The sequence below is a fragment of the Diorhabda sublineata genome, chromosome X, assembly GCF_026230105.1.
Source record: "Diorhabda sublineata isolate icDioSubl1.1 chromosome X, icDioSubl1.1, whole genome shotgun sequence".
NCBI classification, from domain to species: domain Eukaryota; kingdom Metazoa; phylum Arthropoda; class Insecta; order Coleoptera; family Chrysomelidae; genus Diorhabda; species Diorhabda sublineata.
Genome location: NC_079485.1, coordinates 1,802,264 through 1,826,479, shown reverse-complemented (window position 1 = coordinate 1,826,479; position 24,216 = coordinate 1,802,264). Strand labels below are relative to the sequence as shown.

The 24,216-nt window shown below is 31.7% G+C and overlaps 1 protein-coding gene across 6 annotated transcripts in view; it reads right to left on the bottom strand.

The window, feature by feature from the left end:
• LOC130451589 (mucin-2) overlaps window positions 1–24,216 on the bottom strand; it is a 287,468-nt gene that overhangs the window by 22,370 nt on the left and 240,882 nt on the right. For all 6 annotated transcript variants that reach the window (XM_056790701.1, XM_056790704.1, XM_056790705.1 and 3 more), the window contains exons 5-8: window positions 20,381–20,502; window positions 14,034–14,152; window positions 13,039–13,363; window positions 5,732–5,965 (exon numbers count right to left, since the gene is read on the bottom strand). In XM_056790701.1, the coding sequence (XP_056646679.1) occupies window positions 5,732–5,965; window positions 13,039–13,363; window positions 14,034–14,152; window positions 20,381–20,502 (800 nt within the window). The remainder of the gene's footprint in view (window positions 1–5,731; window positions 5,966–13,038; window positions 13,364–14,033; window positions 14,153–20,380; window positions 20,503–24,216) is intronic.

Below are 24,216 nucleotides of genomic sequence, written 5' to 3'. Positions count from 1 at the left end.
GCATTAAACAAAATAAACTTTTCAAAATTTTTAATATTTCACTTCTCCATAAGAGTACCTTTTCAAATTATTATTTAAGATACTGAACTGAACTGAAACAAGAACTGAACAGTTCATGTGAATTAAAATCTCATTTGATTGAACACATTTTTTAAAATGTTCTAATCATTAAATCATTTCTATGCAATTTAGTTTGAAAGCGTGTACATTGAATTTTGGGACCATACATACTCAGGAAACCAGATTTCACAAATACCAAAAAACAAAGTTACGTTTGAGTAAAGTCGGTTCTGTATCATTATAGTTATACCACCCCAAACAAGTTCATCCCAGGTGCGTAGCGCGAAATTCTTTTGCAACAAGTACAAGGGCGTTTTTTGTGAAAATTTCTAGAAGGGGAGAGGGTGCTTTTTTGCGAATTCAATAGTTTTGCGTTTTAAACGTATTAATTCGCCTAATCCGTCGGTTACATTTGTACACAGTTGATAAACAAGAGCTTGATTTTATACTACAATAACCTTAGAATGACCTAATATGAATGACAACATGGATTATACGATTTTGGTACCTGCTTAACTAATAACAAAAATAGATAAGTATTGAGATATAGATCGAAAGTTCACTTTAGGAGTATTATATTAAAGTTAGGGTAGCTTTTTGGTGTTATGCATTTACCAAAAGCATAAGTAACTGTTTTGAAAGAAAATTACGTAAATTATGGATTGAATAATATTCAAAGCTACAGTTGGAAAATATACTCTGATCTAACAGTTATAATTATAGTTACAGGGTGAATTCATTAATTACAGATGTTTGACCTCCAATGGGTTCTGGAATACATTGGAGGGGAGGGAAATAAAATAGTGGACAACCATTTGCTAACATAGGGACCAATATATTTTTCGGAGGACCCATTTTGTGGAATTCACTACGGGAAAATGTAGATAATATTGAAAAAGAATGTAGAAGACAAAAAACCCAGTTACTCTAATATACTCTTGGGAATCCCTCTAATGGATACCTGAAGAGTCTAGGTTTAATCGAAGATGCAGCGTGCATATTCTACTCCGTAGTGGACGAAAACTTCATCAACAATCTCTCGAAGTGCAAGAGACTATGGAACTCCAGAGCATTACACTTGGGGGAGTATGAAATAGAAAATAAAGATATTTGGCAGCTACAGCTATTCCTCATCTTGAACTTTTTTAGCTATAAACACGGAGATTCCCATAGTACCATAACAAGAAATGACATACACACTTACTGTTGTTGTTGTGGAACAGCAGAAAAGGCAATTGAGAAGTGCTATACCACAAAAGTAAGGACTACGAAGACAATGTGATTTTGGAAAAATTAATGTGAAACATGCAACAGATTTAAAAAAGTGATTCTGTCATCACATCAAACAAAAATTGGTTTAACGATATTTTTGTAAAGGTTATGAATGCTAAGAAATACGAGTTATCTATTTGCAGAAAATATTTTTAAAGTTAAGTGATGCAAAACTCAAATGAGGAATATTAGGACCACAAATATACAAATTAATGAAAGACTAGTGCCAAGTTTTTTAGGAAATCATATAGTTGAAATTACGGAGCAGCTAGTTTACGACATATTAGCAACATACGAAAAGTTATGTTGTAGAATGTCGTTAAAAATTCTTTTTCATTGTCCGTTTTCGTTCTTTCTTATCTTGGTGTTGTCAGTGATAGCAGGGTGAGATGTTTCACCCGAATATGAAGAAGCGTAGAGGAAGTTTCGAAGCAATTGGAACGCAACTTAAAAGTCAAGGCTCTTTAAAGCCTAAAAATACAATAATGAATGTAGAAAAGTTTAAATTTTATAAAACGAGTTTTTGAGTGTAATTTTTATACTTAAACTTCCTTAATTTGATACCTGTGGACATTTAAATATAATCCGGCATGTCCTCACGGAAGAAAAATGAGAAAAAGTAGACAGAAAATATTTATATAGTCTCACCAAATGATAGGCAAACATGAAATAACATAGCAGTTCAAATCAATTCAATTCAATTTTTTGATTATTTGTTACTAGTAGATACTAGTGATTCTTTTAATAAGGATAGTACTCGATAGTATTCATGCGATATCAAATTTGTTTTAATATATTTAATTCGAATTTTATTTATTGCACCGGAAATTTGGTATATTTAGCGTTGTTCTCATATATTTTATCATAATTTGTCCGTAATGGCATCCTAGGCAGATTTGTTGTTAACAACTTGTTGTCGATGTTTTTATCTGTAACTGTAACCTTATATGGCGGTTCTTTCAGAATTAGAAATATTAATACTCTACTGACGACATTAGCAGATTAATTTCTCTCGTATTATAACACTACAAATTCACTTCTTTTTTACAAAGTATGTATTATTTCCACGGTGGATGTTTTCTAGTAAAGGAAATTGACACATTGCTCAGAAAACGTTTAACAATAACAATTAAGAAAAAAAAAGACATTACAGCCGTTCAGTCATGAAAATTAAGAGGTGAATTTGAAATTATTTGTAAATACCAAATTATTCTCTACTTATTGAGAGTGTCTCATAAATAATGTTCACTTTGTTTATTAATTAATCATACGAAAAGAAAGCCTTGATAATTGAAGTGTAGCCTATCTTATTCAATGGTTTTAGCCCAACGTTTCGCAAGCCAAATGAGACTTAAGTAAGACCATTTTTTCCCACACAAGAATTTTGTCGGACGGTGCAAACTCCTGACTAAATACTGGATGTGATAGAAGTTCAATATCACCAAGTTCTTTGATCTTATTTTGCCTATCTTCTGCAGTATGTGGTTCAGCATTGTCTTTTTGTGAGAGTTTACTAAACCTGGATATTTTTCATACATTCACATCAGCTGTCCCCTATATACCTCGGGACTATTAACTCGACCACCTGGAATTACTTCGAAGTATACTAAATCTTCATAATTCCACCAAACACACAACGAAACAATCTTCTCGAATCGATCTCTCTTTGTGCAAGTTCTGATAATGGTCCTTTGTTCAACAACAAATTTTCCATGCTCAAGTTGTTTGGTTAAATTCGTTTTTCATCACAAGTAACGTTGTGTCTAATGAAACAATCATCTTTCGTCAGGGCAAGAAGCTGTTTGCACACCTTACTAGAAGTTTCGCTTGAATCTCAGTTAACTTTTACAGATCGCTTCTAATAATTTTAAATAGCGATGTGTGGTATCTTTAAAAGATCCAAGGAAGCTTTGAACAGTCAAATCTCCACTATTAAAACGACTAAATCAATGTGAGTTTGCTTATTAACTGTGTCTTCCTCTTTAGTTATTTCCTTTGCTGCCACGGCTGTATAAACGTTCGTTTCCAATAATGTATTAACAATACATGAATTTTATATTTATCGTCCTCTATACGTTATACGTGTTTGAAATTGTTTTTTTTAGGAAACTGAAAAAACTAACTTCCAATATTCAATTTATAAATCTCGGAGAATACTAAGGCTTAAAGGGCAGTTGATAAAATGATTATGTTTTCTGTTTTATAAAAGTCTTTAGATAAATAATTTCTTGCATTATCATTTATTAAAAACGTCTCTGAAGTAACAATTTATTTAAATGCGAAGCGTCTTTTTTAATTATTATCCAGTATCTAACTATCTAACTATTAATTTGATTAGGTCCAAAGCAGGTTTTGTACGAGCTTATCTTGTCGCTATTGAAATGTAAGTTGGAGATGGTGGAATTGATATTAAAAACCCTATTTACTCTTCACCCTTCTATACGTCACTGGTACGTAGCGCGAAAAGGGGTCGCGTATGCAAGTTTCAATTACGGAATGATTAATTATTTAGTCTCATTTAATTTTCCAAGGCAGATAGCAAACTGTTTCGTGTCCTATCGACGGAAAATGTTTGCCAAGAAAATAAGCGGACGTAATATGCACAGAAAATTCTCGAAATTTGTTTCTGAGCTTTTATCTTTTATTTGTAACTTTTCCATTACCAATAACGATGTTGACTTAAGAGTTTCAGTAAATAAGTATTTATAGATGTACTTTGGATTAAATTAAAATGTATATGCTTGTTGTAAGAAGGGAGATGACTTTAAAGTTCTACATAACATCAAGTTTCATTATAATTGAAGCGAAATTAAAAGCAGACAAAATTGTTTATTCGCTTACTTTCAAAGCTATGGAAGATAAATTGAAAATAGGAAATTCATTAATAGATTGTATCAATTTCTAACTATGAAAAAATTGTATATAATTTTACAACATTTTAGCTAAGGCTTAGTTACTTTTTTCAAACTGTGCTCGATATGAATCATCTCGTATTTATGAAAATTGCTATTTTCCATTTTCGTTCAAAGTTTATATTTTGCCGAATATTGTTACGTATGATAAATGGTTTTCTATTAACCATTCACATCTTCATCCATCATCGTTTAAAATTTTATACAACGGAAATACCTCCAAATAGATTTTCCTGTTTATACCATTTGTACAATGATCATATTTGAACCGTTAATACTGTTAAGATGAATTTTCCTCAAACTCAAAATGGATTATCCTTATTTTATATCAAGACGGAATAAAATAAATTGCTATCGGAATTTTTACCGTAATTTATTTCTCTTTCTATACAGTGGAGAATTAATAAATCATTCCTTGGGAAATTCTCGAATCGGATCGAGGCATCGAGTTAACGGGATCTCCTATTCATTGTTACCACAAAGGATAAAACGTTTTCTCTGTTGTAATCCATATTTCATTAGCTACAAAAATTATAATTACGCAACTGATGGTTTTATATCAATCGATAATGAAAATAAGGGAGGATTCCGAACTGAAAGCAATTGAAATACATCATCACTAATTTAATTCTATTTGATGCACAATAATTATTATTACTGATAGCCATAAACCTCCAACTATATATGGGATTTACAGTTAGCACTTTTCATAATTAGAAGATATTTTTGGGTAACAAATTGTTTCTGCCACCATTTAGGAACTAAGTTGTTTATATTAAATATTGATACTAATTAGGTGGTTTAATGTGTTTTTTTTAAAAATACCTCGTAATGTTGATAGTGTATACCAATAATTGTTAGAACATTGTTTGCAAATATCATAAATTGAATTTATACCAGAAAAATTTTATGATTCGGATATTTTCTTGTCATCTTTTTTATATTAAAGTTAAAGTTAAATTCCGTAACTCCAGTTCCTACTAATATTTAACACTTAGAGTGATCCTATATCGTTTAGGACCAAGAATTCTCCCATTAGCAACTAACGTATAGTTTTGTTGTAAAATAATACGTTTCAAAATCTAATAATGAAAGTTATAGAAAAAGTGCGAGTACTTCGAACGCTGGTATTCGACATTTATTATTCCATTACCGTGAAACCTACTGTTATGAGTGCCTCTCAAAAAGTCAGTATACTTATCCGTAGTTTTCATTCGCAACAAAGTTGATTTTTGTTTCGCTAGAAAAATATCTATAAGTCTATCAGTAGAACGACGAATATTGTGAAATTTCACGTGAATTGTACGAGTATACCTTAATGAAAATCGAACTAGAAATCATCTTTAATACCCTCACGTTTTTGCTGTACTTCGTTAATGCAAACGGACAAAATGAGGCCAACTGTGGTCATGAGTACTTCCCTAAGATTTCTAAATAAGTTCTAAATACATATATAAATTTTCAAAAATAGAAAACATTTGACTTACTGTGGGTAACCATGTATTCTTGCTCTGATGCAATTTTGAGGTAGATTTGCTGCTACCTACGCTCTTGATATTGCCGCTACCACTGGAGGAAGTTTTTGATGATGTGGATTTGTTTGATGCTGCCGCCGCTGCCGCTGCTACGGCCTGGGATTGTCTCTGAGTTTGTTCCATTATTTGATGTATCAAATCCAGCTGCTGTTTAGTTAACCCGTCATTGTTGGTGCTGTTGCTGCCCTAAAACATAAAAGTGAACCACCGTTCAGTTTGTTTCCATTTTGTTCTATCAAAAGTGATTTTCTTTCAAAATTTGTTTACAAAATTATATTTTTAAGCTGGGAAGCGATAACAGAAGATTGTATCCTCTTTTTTTACTTTCGTATATCGTTTTTGTTTCTCTACCAAAATAAGCTCTTTTTATTAACTTTGTAGGTTGTACAGAAGAGATTTCGTCATAACTCCATTTGTTTCTCTCACAATCCAACCCACCGCATTCTAGTTCGCGTTCAAAATGGGCGTTTCTTAAATATAAGGTGCAGTTTTTAGTTTCCTAGATATTATAAAATTTCAATATACAGAAGAAAATAACAATGCGTAACAAAATTATAGGTAATAATAATAATGAGTCCATAGCAAAAATTAAGCCAGTATGCAGCATGTCCGGAATTAAATATTATTATTAGAATAGAAGTCGTTTACAGAGTAGAAGGCAATTTCCATTCAATATGCCATCAAATTATTGCGGAATGCGGGAAAAGATATCGATATCGATTTAATTTGAATTGGCAAGTGATGGTGCATTTTTTTGCATTGTAAAATCTTGAGCCCTTATATAATTCTGAACGTGGAGTAGGTATGTGAAGGTGGTGCTCCGCGTTCCTAAGTGGATAGCCGTGCCATCTTGGAGAAGCGTCCTTACGAATTAAACAAGCGGATTAAAAAATGAATAAGGAAGTAAGAGTCAGAATCTTTAATATTTCAAAGAATTCCCTGTAGTGAGCCCCGCTGTTCACTCCGAGTAAATATCTAACAGCTCTCTTGTGTAGTTTGAAGATTCGTTCAAATTGAGACGCACCACACGTACCCCAGATGGGAAGGGCATATCGGAGATGCGAGTTAATAAGGGCATAATAGATTGTTAAGGAGGTGGATAAATTCAGTTCTTTGGTAACTGATCTCAGCGCAAATTAGGAGGAGTTTAATTTTTTAGATAAGGCGGCAATTTGTAATTTCCATTTCAAAGAATTGTCCACAACAAGCCCTAATAATTTTACAAATTCAACGACGTCAATGGTGGTGTTATTTAATAAAAAAAGCTGCAATGTGTTTTTATATGATAAAACTTTTGGAAAAGTTGAGACAGAGACGATTAGAAACGCGTCTTGATTTAAGGGTGATTAGGTCCCTAAACATGGTCCTATGAAGTGTCGTAAGATCAGGGTTGATCCAAGAGAAGCTAGTATCGTCTGCATCCCATTGGCTTGTAAGATGACATCGTTGTATCAACCCTCACAAGCTGACTTCTGTTATTAAGTTATGACCATGCGAGAAGTGTTCCCCTGAAAACGTAGTACTGCAGTAATTCACTAATGAACAACAAAGAATGATTTATCTCAAATTATTTTCTGTTTATTGTTTTTTGTGCTTATTTTGTTACGTTTCAATTTAACATCGTTGCGTAGCATGTTGATTTTAGTTTAGTTTAGTTCATTAATTAGATCAGGTATCGTTGAATTACTTATTAGCGCAGAATACGGATAAATGCGTAATGGGTAATTTATTTTGGCTTTTGACTATTTTTAATAACGTACGTATCTATAAAATAATATTTCATTTGGACATCATTATTCATCATTTATGTAATGGATGATACAGAAATTACTAATATTGTTGGGATATTATTATAAATTAATGTACTACCGAAAGTATATAGGTACTCATAAAATATTTTTAAAATTATGGGATTTTTTATTTCAATCGATTTAAAAAGCGTTCAAAACACAAAATCAAAATACAGGGTGATTCATTAAGAATGTCCAATCTCTGAACTGTAGATTCCAGACCTCAAAATATGATGATTCTGCTCAACATGCCTTATGCAAATATTGCTAGTTTCCGAGATACGGGGTGTTAAAAGTTTAAATTTAAATTTCTCTTTGAAAATTGGCAATTTCACGTTTTTTGGCACGAGGAATCATAATTTGCACTCTAATTTAACATTGCTAATAGAGGGCGCTAGTTACACTTGTTTGTGTTAATTGAATCAAAGTAAAATTTTTATGGGCTAAACTTACAACTAAAATAATAAAAAAATATTAAAAAGAGTTAAAATCTCCAAAAAAAGTTACTCTTTCTTAATTCGTGTAACTCAATCGGTCATCGAGTTATTTGCTTCTAAAAAGTTCTCATTCTTAATGGTTACCATGAATATTACGGTTCATCTGTACAAGTTTGCTTGCTTGCGGATAAACCGTAGCCTTACTTAAGATTTGATATTTGACATGACCCTCTCTTAGCGTGCTGAAATCATCAAAACAACTGGACCAATATTTTTCTCATACTCCCACGTATAAAAATTAGATATTCCATTAGATTATTTTCTCCCACTCTGATTTCCTTCAACTAATTTTACATCTTTACATTATCATCGGCAAATGGATGGCTTCAATAAAAATTTTTGAAATTCCTGCTATTTGTGCAGAATTCGATAGAACTAGTCTCATTGGGACTGTCATATCACTGTCATCTTATTAGATTATTGAATGTCTGGAATATATATGTATCAATTACCCAGGCCTCATTACGGAGTTAGCTTATAATGGTACAGATTGTGGTTTATATATCGGGGTTATATAGCTCGCGGCAGATATAACATATATACATAACAATGATAAATCATGGTTTTTAATCTACAGAGTGATTCACCAACCCTTTCAAAAAGACTCTGTATTAACAAATAATTATTCAAAAACACCTTAGTGGATGGTTGATGAACATAAATTGAGTTGCTAAATAGAAGATTTGTTTCTAAAAGATCATTTTGTTGATTTGTTTTTAGGCGATTATATTTATATATATATATATATGTTATTCTTTTTTGCCTCTTTCTATTAGTTTTCCCCCTAAAAAAGTCTCATTCGAGTTTTAAATTCCTTTGTGAATGGGATATTACACGGGACTATGTAATAAAGTTGCGTTCATTTAGTCATAACTGTGGAACTAGCAAGACACTTTGTTACAACTGCTTAGTAGAGTCTACAGCACTTTTGGTTTGTATTTTTCTGAAAAAATTCTTTTCATTGTGTCGGGAAGATGAGCGTCGTCAATCTCACGTAAAATATTCGAAAATACTTTGCAAATTATACTTGATGTATGCCAAAAACATGCGCGTTTGAATAAGCAGATGATAGGTGATCACGGAGATAAGACCTGAGTATGTGACTATGTAGAAATGGGTGTGAAACGTCTAACAAAAGAAAAACGTCGCGTCTGGAATCAATATAGATCGTTTTTGTCTATATCCACAGTATAGTTCGTTGAATATACTCCTGAACAGTAACTGGGCAGTTTTATGTTAGCATCCTGGAGCGTCTGAGAGCACGCGTTTTTCATTTGCTAACACAGGTTCTAGCACAGGCTGGATCTTATATTATAATCCCCCCGATTTTTCCATTTCCTAAGTCACACATTAAAGGAGCTCGTCATGGTGGCGTAGAGGAGTAACTGTAAATGAGGCTTTAATCGAGTTAACTACATTATTATGAAAGATGCTTTGAGTTGTGAAAGCAATGTTTGATTCATTGTATAGAGTTGAATAAAGAGTATTGTGTGGATTGATAATCTAATTTTGTGTGTAACTTTGTTTTTTTATCGATAAATATTCGCAACTTGATTGTTTCATCTTGTATATACCTCGTATATGTTCCTAGTTAGCTTGTATACTGATCTGTTAGATTCAGAGTTGAAAAATTCCTAGGTGTATTTACTTTGTTTCAGAAATTTAGTCTACCATCACCCAAACAAACATCGATAGGATTAATCCAGTATTCAATATTTGCTCTTTGTGGCTTCGCTAATAGAACATCCCCGTTAAATCCCAATATGCAAAGGGTACATACAAAGGACTTGTTAAATTATTGTCGAATTGTTACGTCTTGGCTGCTACACTGTTACACCAGATATTATACAAACTACACTTGCTAACAAGCATTGGATGTTTAGTTTAGAGACAACATTGTTGATGTTAGTGTTAAATTCTACAAAAATTCTACATTTACTTCATGAATACATTCAAACCCTGTAATTAACAAATGTTTACCATTGTGATGCTAATTAGCTACATTGAGGATTTATATAATTACTTTAATTGTCTTTAGTAGTTACATCAATTTTACAACAAAGCGATTAATATGAATTAGTATTCGAATGTATTTTTAAATTGCGCAATTTTAAAATGGAGTAGGCGGGAAACTATACTTCAAAAGAGTTTCGCCATTATTACGACGGGAGAAGTAAATCAGAACTTTGCTTTAAACTGAAAAAAAATGTCACACAAGTCTGAAAAATTTCCATCGTCAATCAAGGGCGAAATTAAAAGAAGTAAGTAGATGAATAAGCGTGCGCGTCACTTCCGAAGAAAAATAACTTAGCATTTATCTATGTTTTCGCTGAGATAACTTTTTCTTGTAGAAAAATGCACCTGAAGCGGCAGGCTTCGCAAAGGTCCCTATTTGTAATGCTTAAGAAAAGAATGTCATTCTGTAGGCGTTGGGTGTGAAGTCCCCAAGTAATCTCAGTAATGATAACAATATATAAAGTAAACTCTAAGTACTAACGAAACAAAAGATTTTAAGATTATTTGACAATTTTTTAAATTGAAGTATTTTTATGGAGTATACATATATTACAAGTAATAAGAGATATACCAATTTATTTTTATGTCAGTACACCTATCATCATATCGTAGAAAACCGTGAGAAAACCGTGTAAATCGAAAAGCTTGCAGAAAATGCATAATTTTGCTATTTAACAGCTGTGATTTTTTTCAATATTTTTAGGTGTACACAGAAATAAAAATAAAATGCATTGACAGGTTAAAATATGTAATATATTACGGTAACACTGTTTTTTTTAGTCGAAAAATTAGACTATTACGGTAGGCATAACTAGAAGAAAAATGGGGGGCACATCATTTTTGAGACCTCCTGAACACGATTATAATGGTTTTTCGAATGTCTGTAGTTTATATATATATATATATATATATATATATATATATATATATATATATATATATATTTAAGCTACAATTCTTATTTTCGTCTCTCGAGCAATTGCCATGGGTCCGATTTGATTCAAAATTATCATACATGGCTTTTTTGGCGGCGGATTGATGTTATTAGAGTTTGGCTGAAAACAAATGAATATTTCGAGGGGTCGCAGTGCAAAAAAGTGGTTTTTGACCTTTGCTCACCTCTGCAGGTCAAACGAAAAGCGACTGAAAAATGAAATTTCACATGTAGGTTCAATTAGTTGCGAGATGATTTCCTGTCTAAGGTCGAAACTTTCCATCTCCACCCCTCTCCATTTTATGGTCGTTTTTGTTATATTTTCTTATTTGTTGGCCAGAAAAAGTTTAACTAGAGGGTTCGAAGTTCGCATGCAAGTAGGGGCGATGTTGAAGAATTGTCTTTCTCAAGTTCAAAGTTTTCTTCTTCAGTTCTTCTAGCTCAAAACGCCCGAAATCATTTTGATCGTTGTAATTGTTGAATTGGACCGCCTCCTATTTAATGAATAATACGAGTATGATCGTTGCTAGGGTGATTTTTTTTACTTCCCATTTTCGAAATTTCTTGTCATTATGACAATTTTTTCTTTGTTGTCAATTAGAATTGAACAAGAGGATTCGAGACCACCGGGTCTATTGAAATTATGAATTTTCATTCGAGAGAGACAGAGAGTTAACTTGTGAAATGAAAAGTTATTGAGGAATAGCAAATTTTCCATATAAAGAAATAAGATTGAGAATTGATTGATCATTTCCAAGAAATTCATTTTATGGAAAGATTTGTTTGTGTATTAGTTAAATTCTTCATTCGACGAAAAATTCGTCTTTAGTGATGGAGCTCTGCTGCTCACGGCTTTTTTTATTTAATTACAATACATTAAACAGAATACTCTCCCAAATACAATTTTCCGTAGATAAAACTTATATAACTAAATACAGACAAAGTGTGCTTGTGCAGCAAGTCACCACATAAGCTGGGGATGCCCCGTGAGATGTGTACACAGCGCACGTGTTCAATCACAGTAGCATTTAGTAGAGTGCGATAAAAACAAAAAAAAAACTTATTAGGAAAACCGTGTAAAAGCGAAAACGTGTAAAACAAGTACCGTGTAAATCGGGGTATAGGTGTACTTTTCTAACAGCTGTTTAAATAGTTTCGTATAAATATTACAAAATCTAGAATTTAAAACAAACACAACATTGAAATTCGACAGAGATGAGGAAGACGGAAAAAACAAAAAAGAATAATATATTATTCGTTTTGTTTTTCTTCGTTTCATATTCTCAATTTTATGTATACGAGTGGAGTATAAATTAAAATCATACAATTATTCTTTAATAAAAGGGAAAATAACTTGAAATTATGCTTATTTTATTCCAAAAAATTGATAGAGATAAAAAGTCAGAATACAAATGCTTATTACTAAAAGAAAACATTAGATTTGAATGTTATACTGGTCGATTCAAGACATTCAATCCTGATTCTCCAAACGATCGTAGGTTGCTATTGAAAATCTCTGGAACATTGACTGAAATGCTAATTTGACATGGAATGACATACAAACCGATCACGCTTATGATTTATTCCATTTTCATGAGCGTGTATTGAGACAATGCGGTAGCTTGATATTTAGATTTAGAAATTAAAAATTTTTGAGTTTCACGTTTGGTTTCTTTGCTATAAATCCGGAAATTTGTTTTCGACCGTCTCTTTTTACTAATCAGACATTTAAGGTAACAAGAAAAATCTAGATTTCCGATAATTTATAATAATATTTAAATACCATGTGGTTATCACGTTAGTATTGATAGTTACTAAGACGTAGTGAATGTAATTTTCTATAAAGAAATTGCATTAACTTCGCTTTTGCTGTGAGCTAAAATTGTAATGTATCAAATAAAAAGTGTTGACATTTGTATTCGGGTTTATGGGTTACAGATTTTTAGTTGTTATGGTTTCGGTTCTTTCTCTTGCTAATTCTTTATTCCAACCTATGATACATCCAAATTTTATCTTACTTACCTTCGTTGAATCTGTAGCCAATAACTGTTGCAACTGACTCTTCCCATTGGAAGCTGTAACTGACGTCGTTGTCGAAGCTGTATTCGACGTCGGAGGCGGTGCATACTGTATGCAACTGGAACCGTGCGGTGAAGCAGCATCTCCCGAGGCAGCTCCTTGTGCAGGAGATAGTGTTGTCGTTGTAGTGTTAACTGTTGTGGCGGGAGTGCTATGATGGTTTTCGGTATGCCTTCGTAACGATCTTGCATCACAGTAGCTCTTTCCACAGCCTTCTGCTTTGCACTCATAGGGTTTTTTGTTGCGGTGGGTGAGCATGTGGCCGTTTCTGGAATACAAATAAAATACTCATTGAATTTGAAGAATTGATTTATTAATTTGAAATAGGAGTAGTTAAAAATATTTTCTCTTCTTTTCTAGTATTAGGACATCAGAATGTCTGCAAAATCAGATGCCAAATCAAATGACCAAGCAGGATGCTGATGACAATTTATTATCATTTCACTCAGTATTAAGAACTAGTGTTTGACATAATTAACGTCAATAACCAAAGTAACTGAAAATACAAATATTTGACCCTAAATGTCTCAAAATTTACAAGAGATGTGATTCGAAAACACAATAAATTAACTCAGTTTCCAAGAATAAAGTCAAATTGACATGCGTGTTTAGAGTTTTGGGGACCTCGTATTATCCCGCTTTGGAGGTTTTGGTATTATCTTGTGTGATGAAGTTTTTCTTTATTTTGATTTCGATTTTATATTTGAATTTCGAACGAAGATGTTTTTAGAAAATATTAACAACACTTTACACCTCGCATATTCAATTGTACGTAGATAGTAAATTTGTGTGTTTCTATGGATACACTCTATAAAATATATAAATTGCATATGTCTGGTCAAACAATAGAGTTAGTTTTATTGTTCTATTTTGCTTTCTACGATATAAATTTTGAATCACAATTTAAAGTTCTCAGTTTAAAATGAAATAATACTTACAGGTGGTCTTGTCGCTTGAAAGCTTTTCCACACATGCTACAAACATATTTTCTTTCGTCGCTATGAGTCAGTTTGTGTTTTGCCAAGGCAGAGGCGTTTCCAAATACTTTGGCACAGACCTGCAAAGGATAGAAATGTTAAATTGTTAAATGATTCAAGCACAATTTTATTTATTAAGGAAACATACCAATTTACAGCGCCAATATTATTCATGAAATGCGATAGGTTTTTTTGTAGAATATGACTAATATGTGCTTACATTTTATTCTATAACCCTCCTGTTCTTTCCTTTTCTCTATTTATTATAATGATCAATATACTTTTAGAGACTTTGATTTTTTATCGAATTATATTAAAATATAATAACATTGACGTGTCAAGCCAGCATATAAAAAAAATACACGTATAATTGGTACGTGACACGATTATGGCATGGGGAAAATAATAGTTTAACATATAGTAATGATGCTTATTGAAGTATGAAAATTTTAAAAATAATTAGACAGTAAGATAGGTACTCAATTTGAATTGCAATTTGACTGAAACGATCGACGCCCAGTAAGTCCTCGAGAAAATCATAAACTTTTTGTTACTGACAATTTAATTGCTTCGTATCGCTTTTTCCTATTGATGTGCTATTCCTCAGTGACCTCAGAAATTCTCGCTTCACACCTACGGTTGACTTGTGTCAGAAAGGAGAAATAGCATTTGTTTTTTTTTTCTCCAAGCAAAACTCGTCGACTACTATGAAGGAAAGTAGAGCAGTCATCAAAACAATAGAAAAGCAATATGTTCGTACGAACTACCGCAATAATGCCTCTCACGAACGAGAACAAACAATTTAATAACGTTGTAAAACCCCCCGCTTAAAGTAGTGTTGTTTCATGTTGAATGCATCGAGCGGCCAATTTCTTCTAACTACCAGTGGCTGCTCGTTATGGAAGGCTTGATAAACATCATATTAGTGTGGTTTATGAGTTCTTAGCCTAACATAGAAAGAAAGCTGTGATTATTTTTCAATGTATTCTCCCATTTATTTCCACACAGACTTTTCAATACCTCTGACTAACACACCGCCTATTTAAATTTTATCGTTGCTGATAAATCTTTCGCCCCTTAACTCGGCCTCAAGCTTTTCGAACAAAAAATGGTCGGACGGAGTCATATCAGCGAATAGGTAGGTGTTCAATCTCTGGGAGGAACTACTCGTGTACAGTTGCTTTGGAAAGCGAAGCAAGTGTACCACTCGGCTGATTATGCGGCGCTTTTTTTCGGTACTCAGCTTTCTGAATAAGTTAGAGTATTATGCCGCATACACGGTCGTATTCTATTCTTTAAAGTCAATCGAAAGGATACCCTCGTAGTTTCAAAATATTGTAGCCATAATTTTTTGGTGCTTTTCGTGACCTTTACTTTTTTGACACGTGTTCTCCTTTTCGATGCAACTCCATGGAATCTCTTTTGGATATTAGATTATAGTAAAAGTCCGAAGTTTGATCACCCGTTCATCGGATTAAACTTATTTGGTCTTCGCGGCAAAAGCTCCAAACATCGCTTACAACATTCTACTCGACGTGCTTTTGCACTGCACTGCACGACCTCCCGTACGTCGATCATCTTATTATAATTCTTGCCCCAAAGCGAAGCAAATTGTTGAAAATTATGGATACAAGTCACAGCCTCCATTCTGGATTCGTGTTGGTAGAACAGCGCTAAACTCAATTTAAGATATTTTTCAAAACAACTTGTATAATAACAAACGGGATCGAAAGAGCAAAATTGTTGAGACTTGTTACTGATGCGTGTATAAAGATTTCTGTGAATGCATTTTATTTACTATACCAGGCCAAGAACTCATTGATTGTTGACTGTATTTCCCCATTAAAGCTGCATAAATTAGGAGTATGTAGACCTATTAGTTCTATTCCAGTCTATAAATCTTTTCTTACTTTCTATTGTGAAGAAAGCTTCATCCTTATACAATCTGCTGTGTTTCAGTGTTCAATTTTTGTTTTCATTCTTTATTTTTAGATATATCACATACGATAGCTATGGTTGGTCAATTATTTTGCATACTTCGGCTAAAAAATGAAGTTTGATCAAAACATTGGGATTAATTTTTATACAAATTCACGTCTGGAATAGTTTTAATGAAAATACATGTTATTTATTATAATAGATATAAAAACAAAAATATTTATCCAACAAAAATATAAACAGGTAAAGGATTTAAACAAGTGTGGCATATAAGCATTTTGGCATTGGAACAAAATATACAGGGGGTCCTGAAAAGAGTAGTGACTGCAACGATGAACTTTTTAAACAGAATATTAGATCAATAGCCTTCATTTAAAGAAATGGCAAAAAATCATTTAACAAATGCTGAAGGAAATGTTCCAAATTTTTACGATTTAACAGGATTTTGTATAAAATTCTTCAGTTGAATCACTTAAATAGGTTTGTGGTATCAGCTTCATCATTTGTAAAATACAATGATTTGATGTTTGTGAATCTACTTGTCTATTTTTGTAAACTTTATTAGTAAGATATTTCTACAAGAAAAATAACCTCAAAACCGGTCAGCGTTACGCTATTCTTTGCATTAGGTATGTCGATATCAAGAAAAAGCTCGATGGATGTCACGTACTACAGAGGAGATGTAATTCAATAATCTCCGTGGTATTAGCCAGGAAAGTAATTGTTGGCTCTTTTCTTTTTCCTTAGACATTTTTTATATACTTTTTCGATAAATCGTTTCGAATATAGGTTTCTTTCATGAGTAATTGCGTTTTATTAGAAATTTCTCCTGACGTTTCGACCTAATTTCAATCTTTATCTATCTATCTATATATAGTTTTGAAACAGAAGTGACTTAACATCAAGAACATCTTTTCCCGCATTTAATTTTGGTCATGCTGCATACTGCTTTAATTTTTGATAAGGACTTATTTACTAATTATTATCTATTACTATTACCTATAAATTAGTTACTCATTATGGTTGTATTCTGTATATTGATATTTAATTTCATTTGTATCTAATTTTAGTTATTTTTATGTTTGTTTTTTAGTTTTTACAAGCTTTTGTCAACAAATTGTAACAATTTTTTGACAATAAAGCATTTCTTTCTCTCTAATTAGAGTAAAATTTTTATCTTTATTTTGTAAATTTCAATACAACTACAATTAATTTGATTGATGGCTGCTATATATTTTTGAGATGAAAAAATTAAGGAAACATTCATTTTTCTTGTTAAAACAGATTTAATTTCCTTTTTATATTGATATTAATGTTGTAGATGATCTATTGATTAATATAAATACGCAAATTTTTACAGTCAAATTATATTTTGATAAAGGGTGAAAGTAGTCGAAACGTCCAATTTTTATCTGTCTTAAATTAAAAAAAAAAAAACTAATTTTATAATAGAAAAGACCTAAAATCAATACGATTTAGAAACATAAACATATATAAAAGGTCTAAGAAATAAGAAATTAAATAAATTTATAATGTGTGAAAAGTTATTTTTATTTATTTTTACTAAACATGAACCGTCACTGTTTAGTAGCTACTGTTACTATACGTACAGAAAACTGCACGAATTCTCTCTTGCGAATGATTTCATTTTCATAATATTCAAATACTACAGAGCAGATAGGGCTATTACAGACACAATATGATATGTAGAACTCGTGTTGATGAGCCTACAGAATATAACAAAAAAAGATATTTTTGGAATTCACATTTCCATTCGAGTTTTTCCTTGTTTTTACATAACTCTGAATTAATATCATACCAGCTATTCGTTACATTGGAATTTTTCCAATAGTACATAAAAAATTGCAAGACGAGATTTATAGATGGCGAATTAAGAGATAATAAACATTTAAAGCCAGATAGAGAAAAAACGGTTCGATATAAATTGGGAGAATATAGGAAAAAAAGTATTGATATTATGTTATGGATATAATTGTCCATAACGCCGTGCTCCACTCTATTAGTCTCCTGAATGTTGCCGAGCCTGAGAAAAGTACCGCTAGGTTGTGAGACCATTGATTGGTACTTCAAAAAAGTTCTGCACCAGTTACTTCATTTCTGTTGGTATTTCCGACTGGATGTTTCTATTTAAGCTGTTCTTTAGTAATTCTTGACAGTGATTATGTTTATTATTGTATGTAGCAATGCATTATACTGATGATTATAGTTGTGATAATAAATACAAGGAAAAGGAATGACCACTTCAATTTTATCTAAAATACTCAGTTCTTACTTTCGGAAATTTTCCAATTTCTTTTTTACGACGCTTACAAAATTGGTATAATTAAGATTGGATCCTAAGATATTTCGGATTATATTTTAAAAAATGATCCCGATTTCAATTTTACTCGTTTCAATCTGGAGCAGCCCTGCCAATTTAGTGCTTTCAGTGCCTACAAAATAAAGTAATAAAATGAACAGGGTTGGCACGAAAGCCGGAAAAATCGAAGATACACTTATTCTTGTTAAAGAACATAGGCTTAGCTACCTTACGATTTCTGTGAAAATTAGGGGTTACGTCAGTAGTAATGTTTTGTGTAGAGTCCAAGACTAGTGCTCGTGCAAGATTTTGCGGTTACGTGAGAAGAAATATCACCCTTAGATGACATAAGCGATATTTGTATGAAAGCAAGGGTTTTCTAAAGCGAAAAAATTTTGAAAAAAGACGATCATCTCTATTATTTGGAAAATATTTAGTTACAATTTAACATAACCTCTAATATAGAGAGAGTTTTGGGATAGTCCTAAGCTAAATTAAATTTTTGCGGTTTTCTACAACCATGACCATTTTTGCAAAAGGGTGTCAAAATTGCAAATTTCCAAAATAAATAAAATAAATATTCTATACCTATCACTAGAATGACCCGACTTCACATCACGAACCAAACCTGTCAAGTGGATTTGTAGACAAGTAGTTATTGAATCATATTACCAACTAATCTTAAAAATAAATGCATTATGTAACTAATGGGATCCCACAAGAGCCTCTTATTTCATCATTATTATTTATTTAGTCAAAAAACTTCTATTAGAGACCATTATAAAGATGATGGGAGAATTTACTTATATTATATAATAATAACTTCTTAAATACACGAATAAAAATATTTGTGAACTATACTAGGCTATTAGATTCTAATATGATGCAAGGGAAAAATGTAGATCCCGGTCCTGAGGATGCTTCTAAAGTATGTTTTACCTTAGAAAGAATATTGTACGCAAACAAAGAATGTTTTGTATATCTCTCCTTTAATAAACTTCACTAAACGAAAATTCTCGTTCCAATTCCATATACTATTATCTAAACGCAAAAAAGCCGCACAGACATTTTTTTGCAACTTTAAGTAAAATTCACTGGACAAAGGAAAATTGATATTTGATATTTTTTATTCCATCCCATTCTTGACATTCTGACTCTTAATATGGAACCATTTTGATAAATAATACGAAATGAATACTAATACATGTTTGTATTCTCTTCAATACATTTTTTGGGCCCACAAAATAAGCCAATTACTTATCAAAAAAAGTCTTTGGGTGATCAGAAATGCGTATCATTTTATTTTTCATGTTTACATATAATGTCAAATAAGTCATAAAATCTATGGCAGGATATTTGGGCTCTATCGGTTTACATTTTAAAGAATTCACCGTATTTTGTGCAAATAGAAGCAGCCATCGTCCTTTTATATCCAAGAATAAATTCGAAGAATCTACATCAAAAGTATGACCTCATAAATTTCATTTAAATATACCCCTCTAACATTTATTTTATTTCTCCAATATTGTGTAAGTCTAAATCGATAAAGGCAGTTTTGATTGACTCTTCTCTATCAAAAATGTTTTCAAAACAAATGATAATCAAATCTAGAGGATATGCAGGTTCTTGGAGAAACTCTCATCTCAACTAGCGTAGGTTTTATACCGTGTTTAATCAGCGCGACTTGTTCTTTCATCAACTAAGAGTTGATGATGGGTTCTTCAAAAGTCCACCAAACACCAACTCTTTTGCATGGACGCTTTGGCGTGGACAGTGGTGCTTCCCTTCTGTCCAATCTTTGTAGCTCTCTCTTCTGGTTAACATAAAGAACTTATTTTTCATTGCAATTGATTTCAAATAGTATTTTCAAACAATTTGAAGTTGCCACAAGCTTGTTGTCTTATTTAAGTGCCTCTAACTATTTTAAATAAACACTTTACTTATTACTGTACTTATTGTAAGCTCTATGAAAACACAGCTATGACAAATAACTATCAAAGTTCATAAGCAACCATTCAATATTTTCCATGACAAATTTATTGTCCATTACCTGACATTGTTGTGGACCCTGTCTATTGGGCGATGTCGGTTTGGGCCTGGCTCGTTTTGTTGACACCTTCACCAATTCCGAAGTGGTTAGAGACTTCTTATCATCAGTAGTAGTTGTTGAAACTGTAATTAAAGGTTAAAGTAAATATTATGCACTCTCAAAATATTTTTTGTTAGAAGCTTGAGGTAAAATTTGGATGTAATTTCAGTGTTTTCAGAAATAACGTATTACGTCTAGGTTCAATGAAATATAAGGAAATTTATATTCTCTTGTCTTTAAATGATAATGAGTAACAAATAGAAGGAGTTTTTGATTTTTTTTTAATATATAAGTACAAGGTTACTACTTAAGTTTTGAGATGGACAGTTAAAAACAAATATTTATAATTGAATGTGGCTTTATGGTTTTTCAAAATATTCTCCATTAAGATCAATACTCTTTCAACCAATTAACCAAGCATTTTCTCCATTTCGATTGAGGTATCTCCAAAACATGTGATTTGAACGCATCAACCGTTTCTTCAGTGTAGAAAAACGTTGGCCTGGCAATTTATTTTTGATCTCTAGGAATAAGACGAAATCATTGAGTGTCAAACAGACTGTACGGCAGATGACCCATCAATTCGATATTTTGAATGTTCAACAACGTTTTTGTTTGATCTGATGTGTGAGAGCTTGCATTGTCGTGGTGGAAAATGAATCATCTTCTGCAACTGATTTCCCTGATTTTTTCGAACACTTCTGACAAACAAATCTTGGTGTATTATTCAGCATTGGACGTTCTATGTTGCTCAAATGGAATGACATTTTCATCACCAAAAGTCGAAGAGAGTTGTTCGGCACACTGCTGTTGGTTTAATCCACGTCAAAAATTATAGAAAATCTTCGTGTTGTTAATTCCATTTTTTGACCAAGATGGATGTTTCAAGTATCTGTAAGCATTAATATAGCACTCGTTTGACAGCTCGTTCACTATTAAAAATGTCAAACTTTCTGATGGCAAAAAAGATTTGATATATTCAGAATCAGTGTTGCCATATCTCAAAATTTGAGTAGCAAAACTTGTATGCCACTCGCAATTAAAACTAGGATTCCGGTTATTGTTGGACCAAGTAAGGTCATATTTCCTAAATAAACGTTAAGTGAGAAAAAAAATAAGATAGATGAATTTTTACTGGTGCAACAAACAATAGTTTGGGAAGGTATCAAGTGCTTAATTTATATATGTGCAAATATAGAGACATGATAGCGATTGATTGAAATACAATTTAACAATTCGTATTCAATCTTTGCATTCGCTTCAATCAACCTCAACAAGAAAGAACACAAAATGAATAAAATTGAGGTGATTAAAAGTTAAAAAAGAAACAAAAAACCACAATTCGAAGCATTCGTAAGCAATTGAAAGCTTAATAAACGAGCACTTTCGTGATAGATTCAAATTTATTCAAAAATTTTGGACCGCAATTGAGAGTTCTGATAATGAAAATTTCAGTGTACATTGCCGAATGGCGCGATTTCGAATTCTCTTTGTTGCTGAAACAAAGTGGCGGAGTACATAAACATCAGTGGTGGTACATCCAAATAGTTTACTTTTTCCACTTTTCTTGAGTTTTAGGATTAAGAAATTGATTTTTCATCATATTTTGTAAAAAAATACTTAAGGATTACTACGTAAAGAACATGAATAACAAATTAATCTATACTAGCAGTAAGGTCGATTTTCTGTTTTCAGCAGACAATTTTCCAAATATAAAAATAATGAAATCTTATCACTATGTATAATTCAAACCTGAGAAAATAAAGACTTTTAGAAACCAAATCAAACTATGAAGTGCATCAAATGTTTTAAAGCCGATCAGAAAAATATGAAATGAATTTAGAAAGATACTCAATAAGTTGTTAGATTGTGAAAAAAAAATACTATCAACCGTAGTACATCTAAAAAATAATATAATAAATTAATATGTGATTTATCGTAATGTATATGAATAATTTAGATAATAAAATAATTAATAGGTCCGCTATCAGTTTTATGAGTATGCTACTGTCGACCTTATTATGATTACTAAATTTTTTGAGTTTATCTTTTCTTAAGAATCAAGCTCTAAATGTTAATCTTGAAATCTTCTAAATCAATTCGATAAATTGTAATATGTAGAAATATGTGTTGAAAATAGTACGTTTTCAGTAACACAATACATCTAAATTTAGACCCCTGCAAGTATTTCCCTTTTATAAGCCTGACAAATATTTATGAAACACTGGAGTAAATATATTGAGATAAATATTGGGAAATGAAACGCTTGGTTGCGAAACTATCTTCAATTAAGAATGGCATTGATTTCGTTACAAAACTCGACACGAGTTTTCTTACAATCATTTGGGCATGTTCTACGCTGAATGCGAAACATTGTAGAGAAGTAGGATGCATATTAGAAATTGGAATCTCAAATATTTTGTGTGACCCTTATTCTTTTCCTATACCAATAATTTTAATAACATTTCAGAAAAATTTCAGGAATGAACTATTGAACAGTTTCGATATTTATCCCTTTTCTAATGTCTATTCTTCAAGTTACATTATTATATTAAGTATTGCGTTCTTTCCAACGTAATTTGCTTTCATCATTCTATAAAAACTATACAATATTTATTTTTCTGACATATTTTTGATATAACATAAATTCAGGGAAAGACGAAACAAAAGTAAGTTCCAGTAAAAGCTGTACAGAGAGAATCCTGATCAAAACACATCATCTCTCAAATTTAATTAGTGCCGGTAGATAGACGCTGGTGCCGATAGGTCCGCACATTCACAATATAATATGACAAAAGCATTGAATGCTGCGTTGTGCGGCCACAAATTCGTCTGTTCATTACAGAGAAATGTTTGACCATTTGTTCGACTGTCCGCCACAATGAGACGACATATTTCACATTTCACAAGTTTTTTTTGTTGAACTTAGTTTTCATGTTTGACTATAAAAAAAATTGCAATCTGAGAATATTATAATTGAAAATAACCGAAATAATTTTGGTAAAAATAATAAATATAACCTTTTCTTAAAATATTGGTTTATGATATTGTTCACTATTTATAGATATAATAGGATGAATACATTTTATTTAGATTGTATTCATTTATCAAAGCAATAAGGTCTATTGAATTGATATTTAATGTATTTTTGGTTAATAGAACATTGGTAGAATATAATATGAATTAAAGTAAGTAAGTGTTTCAACCTTTAAGACGTCGGAAGTTGATGGTATGGAATTCCTACCACATCCAGTATTAGTCCGGTCCTAGCACTCAAAGAATTTTTTACTAACGTCTCAAAAAACTTGCTGAATGTTGAGTTAAAAAAAAATAAAATACTTTGAATACAAATGCTTATTTTTGGTATAATTATTTAATAAACAAAGTGAACATTAGAAAAAAAAATTATTCATGATACACCATCTACAAATAAGGTATTAAATAATACTCAACATAATTTTGTTCCATAGGAATATAGTTATATAAAATGAACTGAACCATTAATTGTTGTTATCGTGACTTGGATAGCGATATCTAAAAGTAGTTTCAAATTGTTGTCTTCCAGTAGTGAGTTTTGAGCTCTAATATATATTATATAGTGTAAGTCTCTCTCTCTCGAATGAAAATTCATAATTTTAATAGACCCGGTGGTCTTGAACCCTCTTGTTCAATTCCAATTGACAACAAAGAAAAAATTGTCATAATGACAAGAAATTTCGAAAATGAAAAGTAAAAAAAATCACCCTAGTAACGATCATACTCGTATTATTCATTAAATAGGAGGCGGTCCAGTTCAA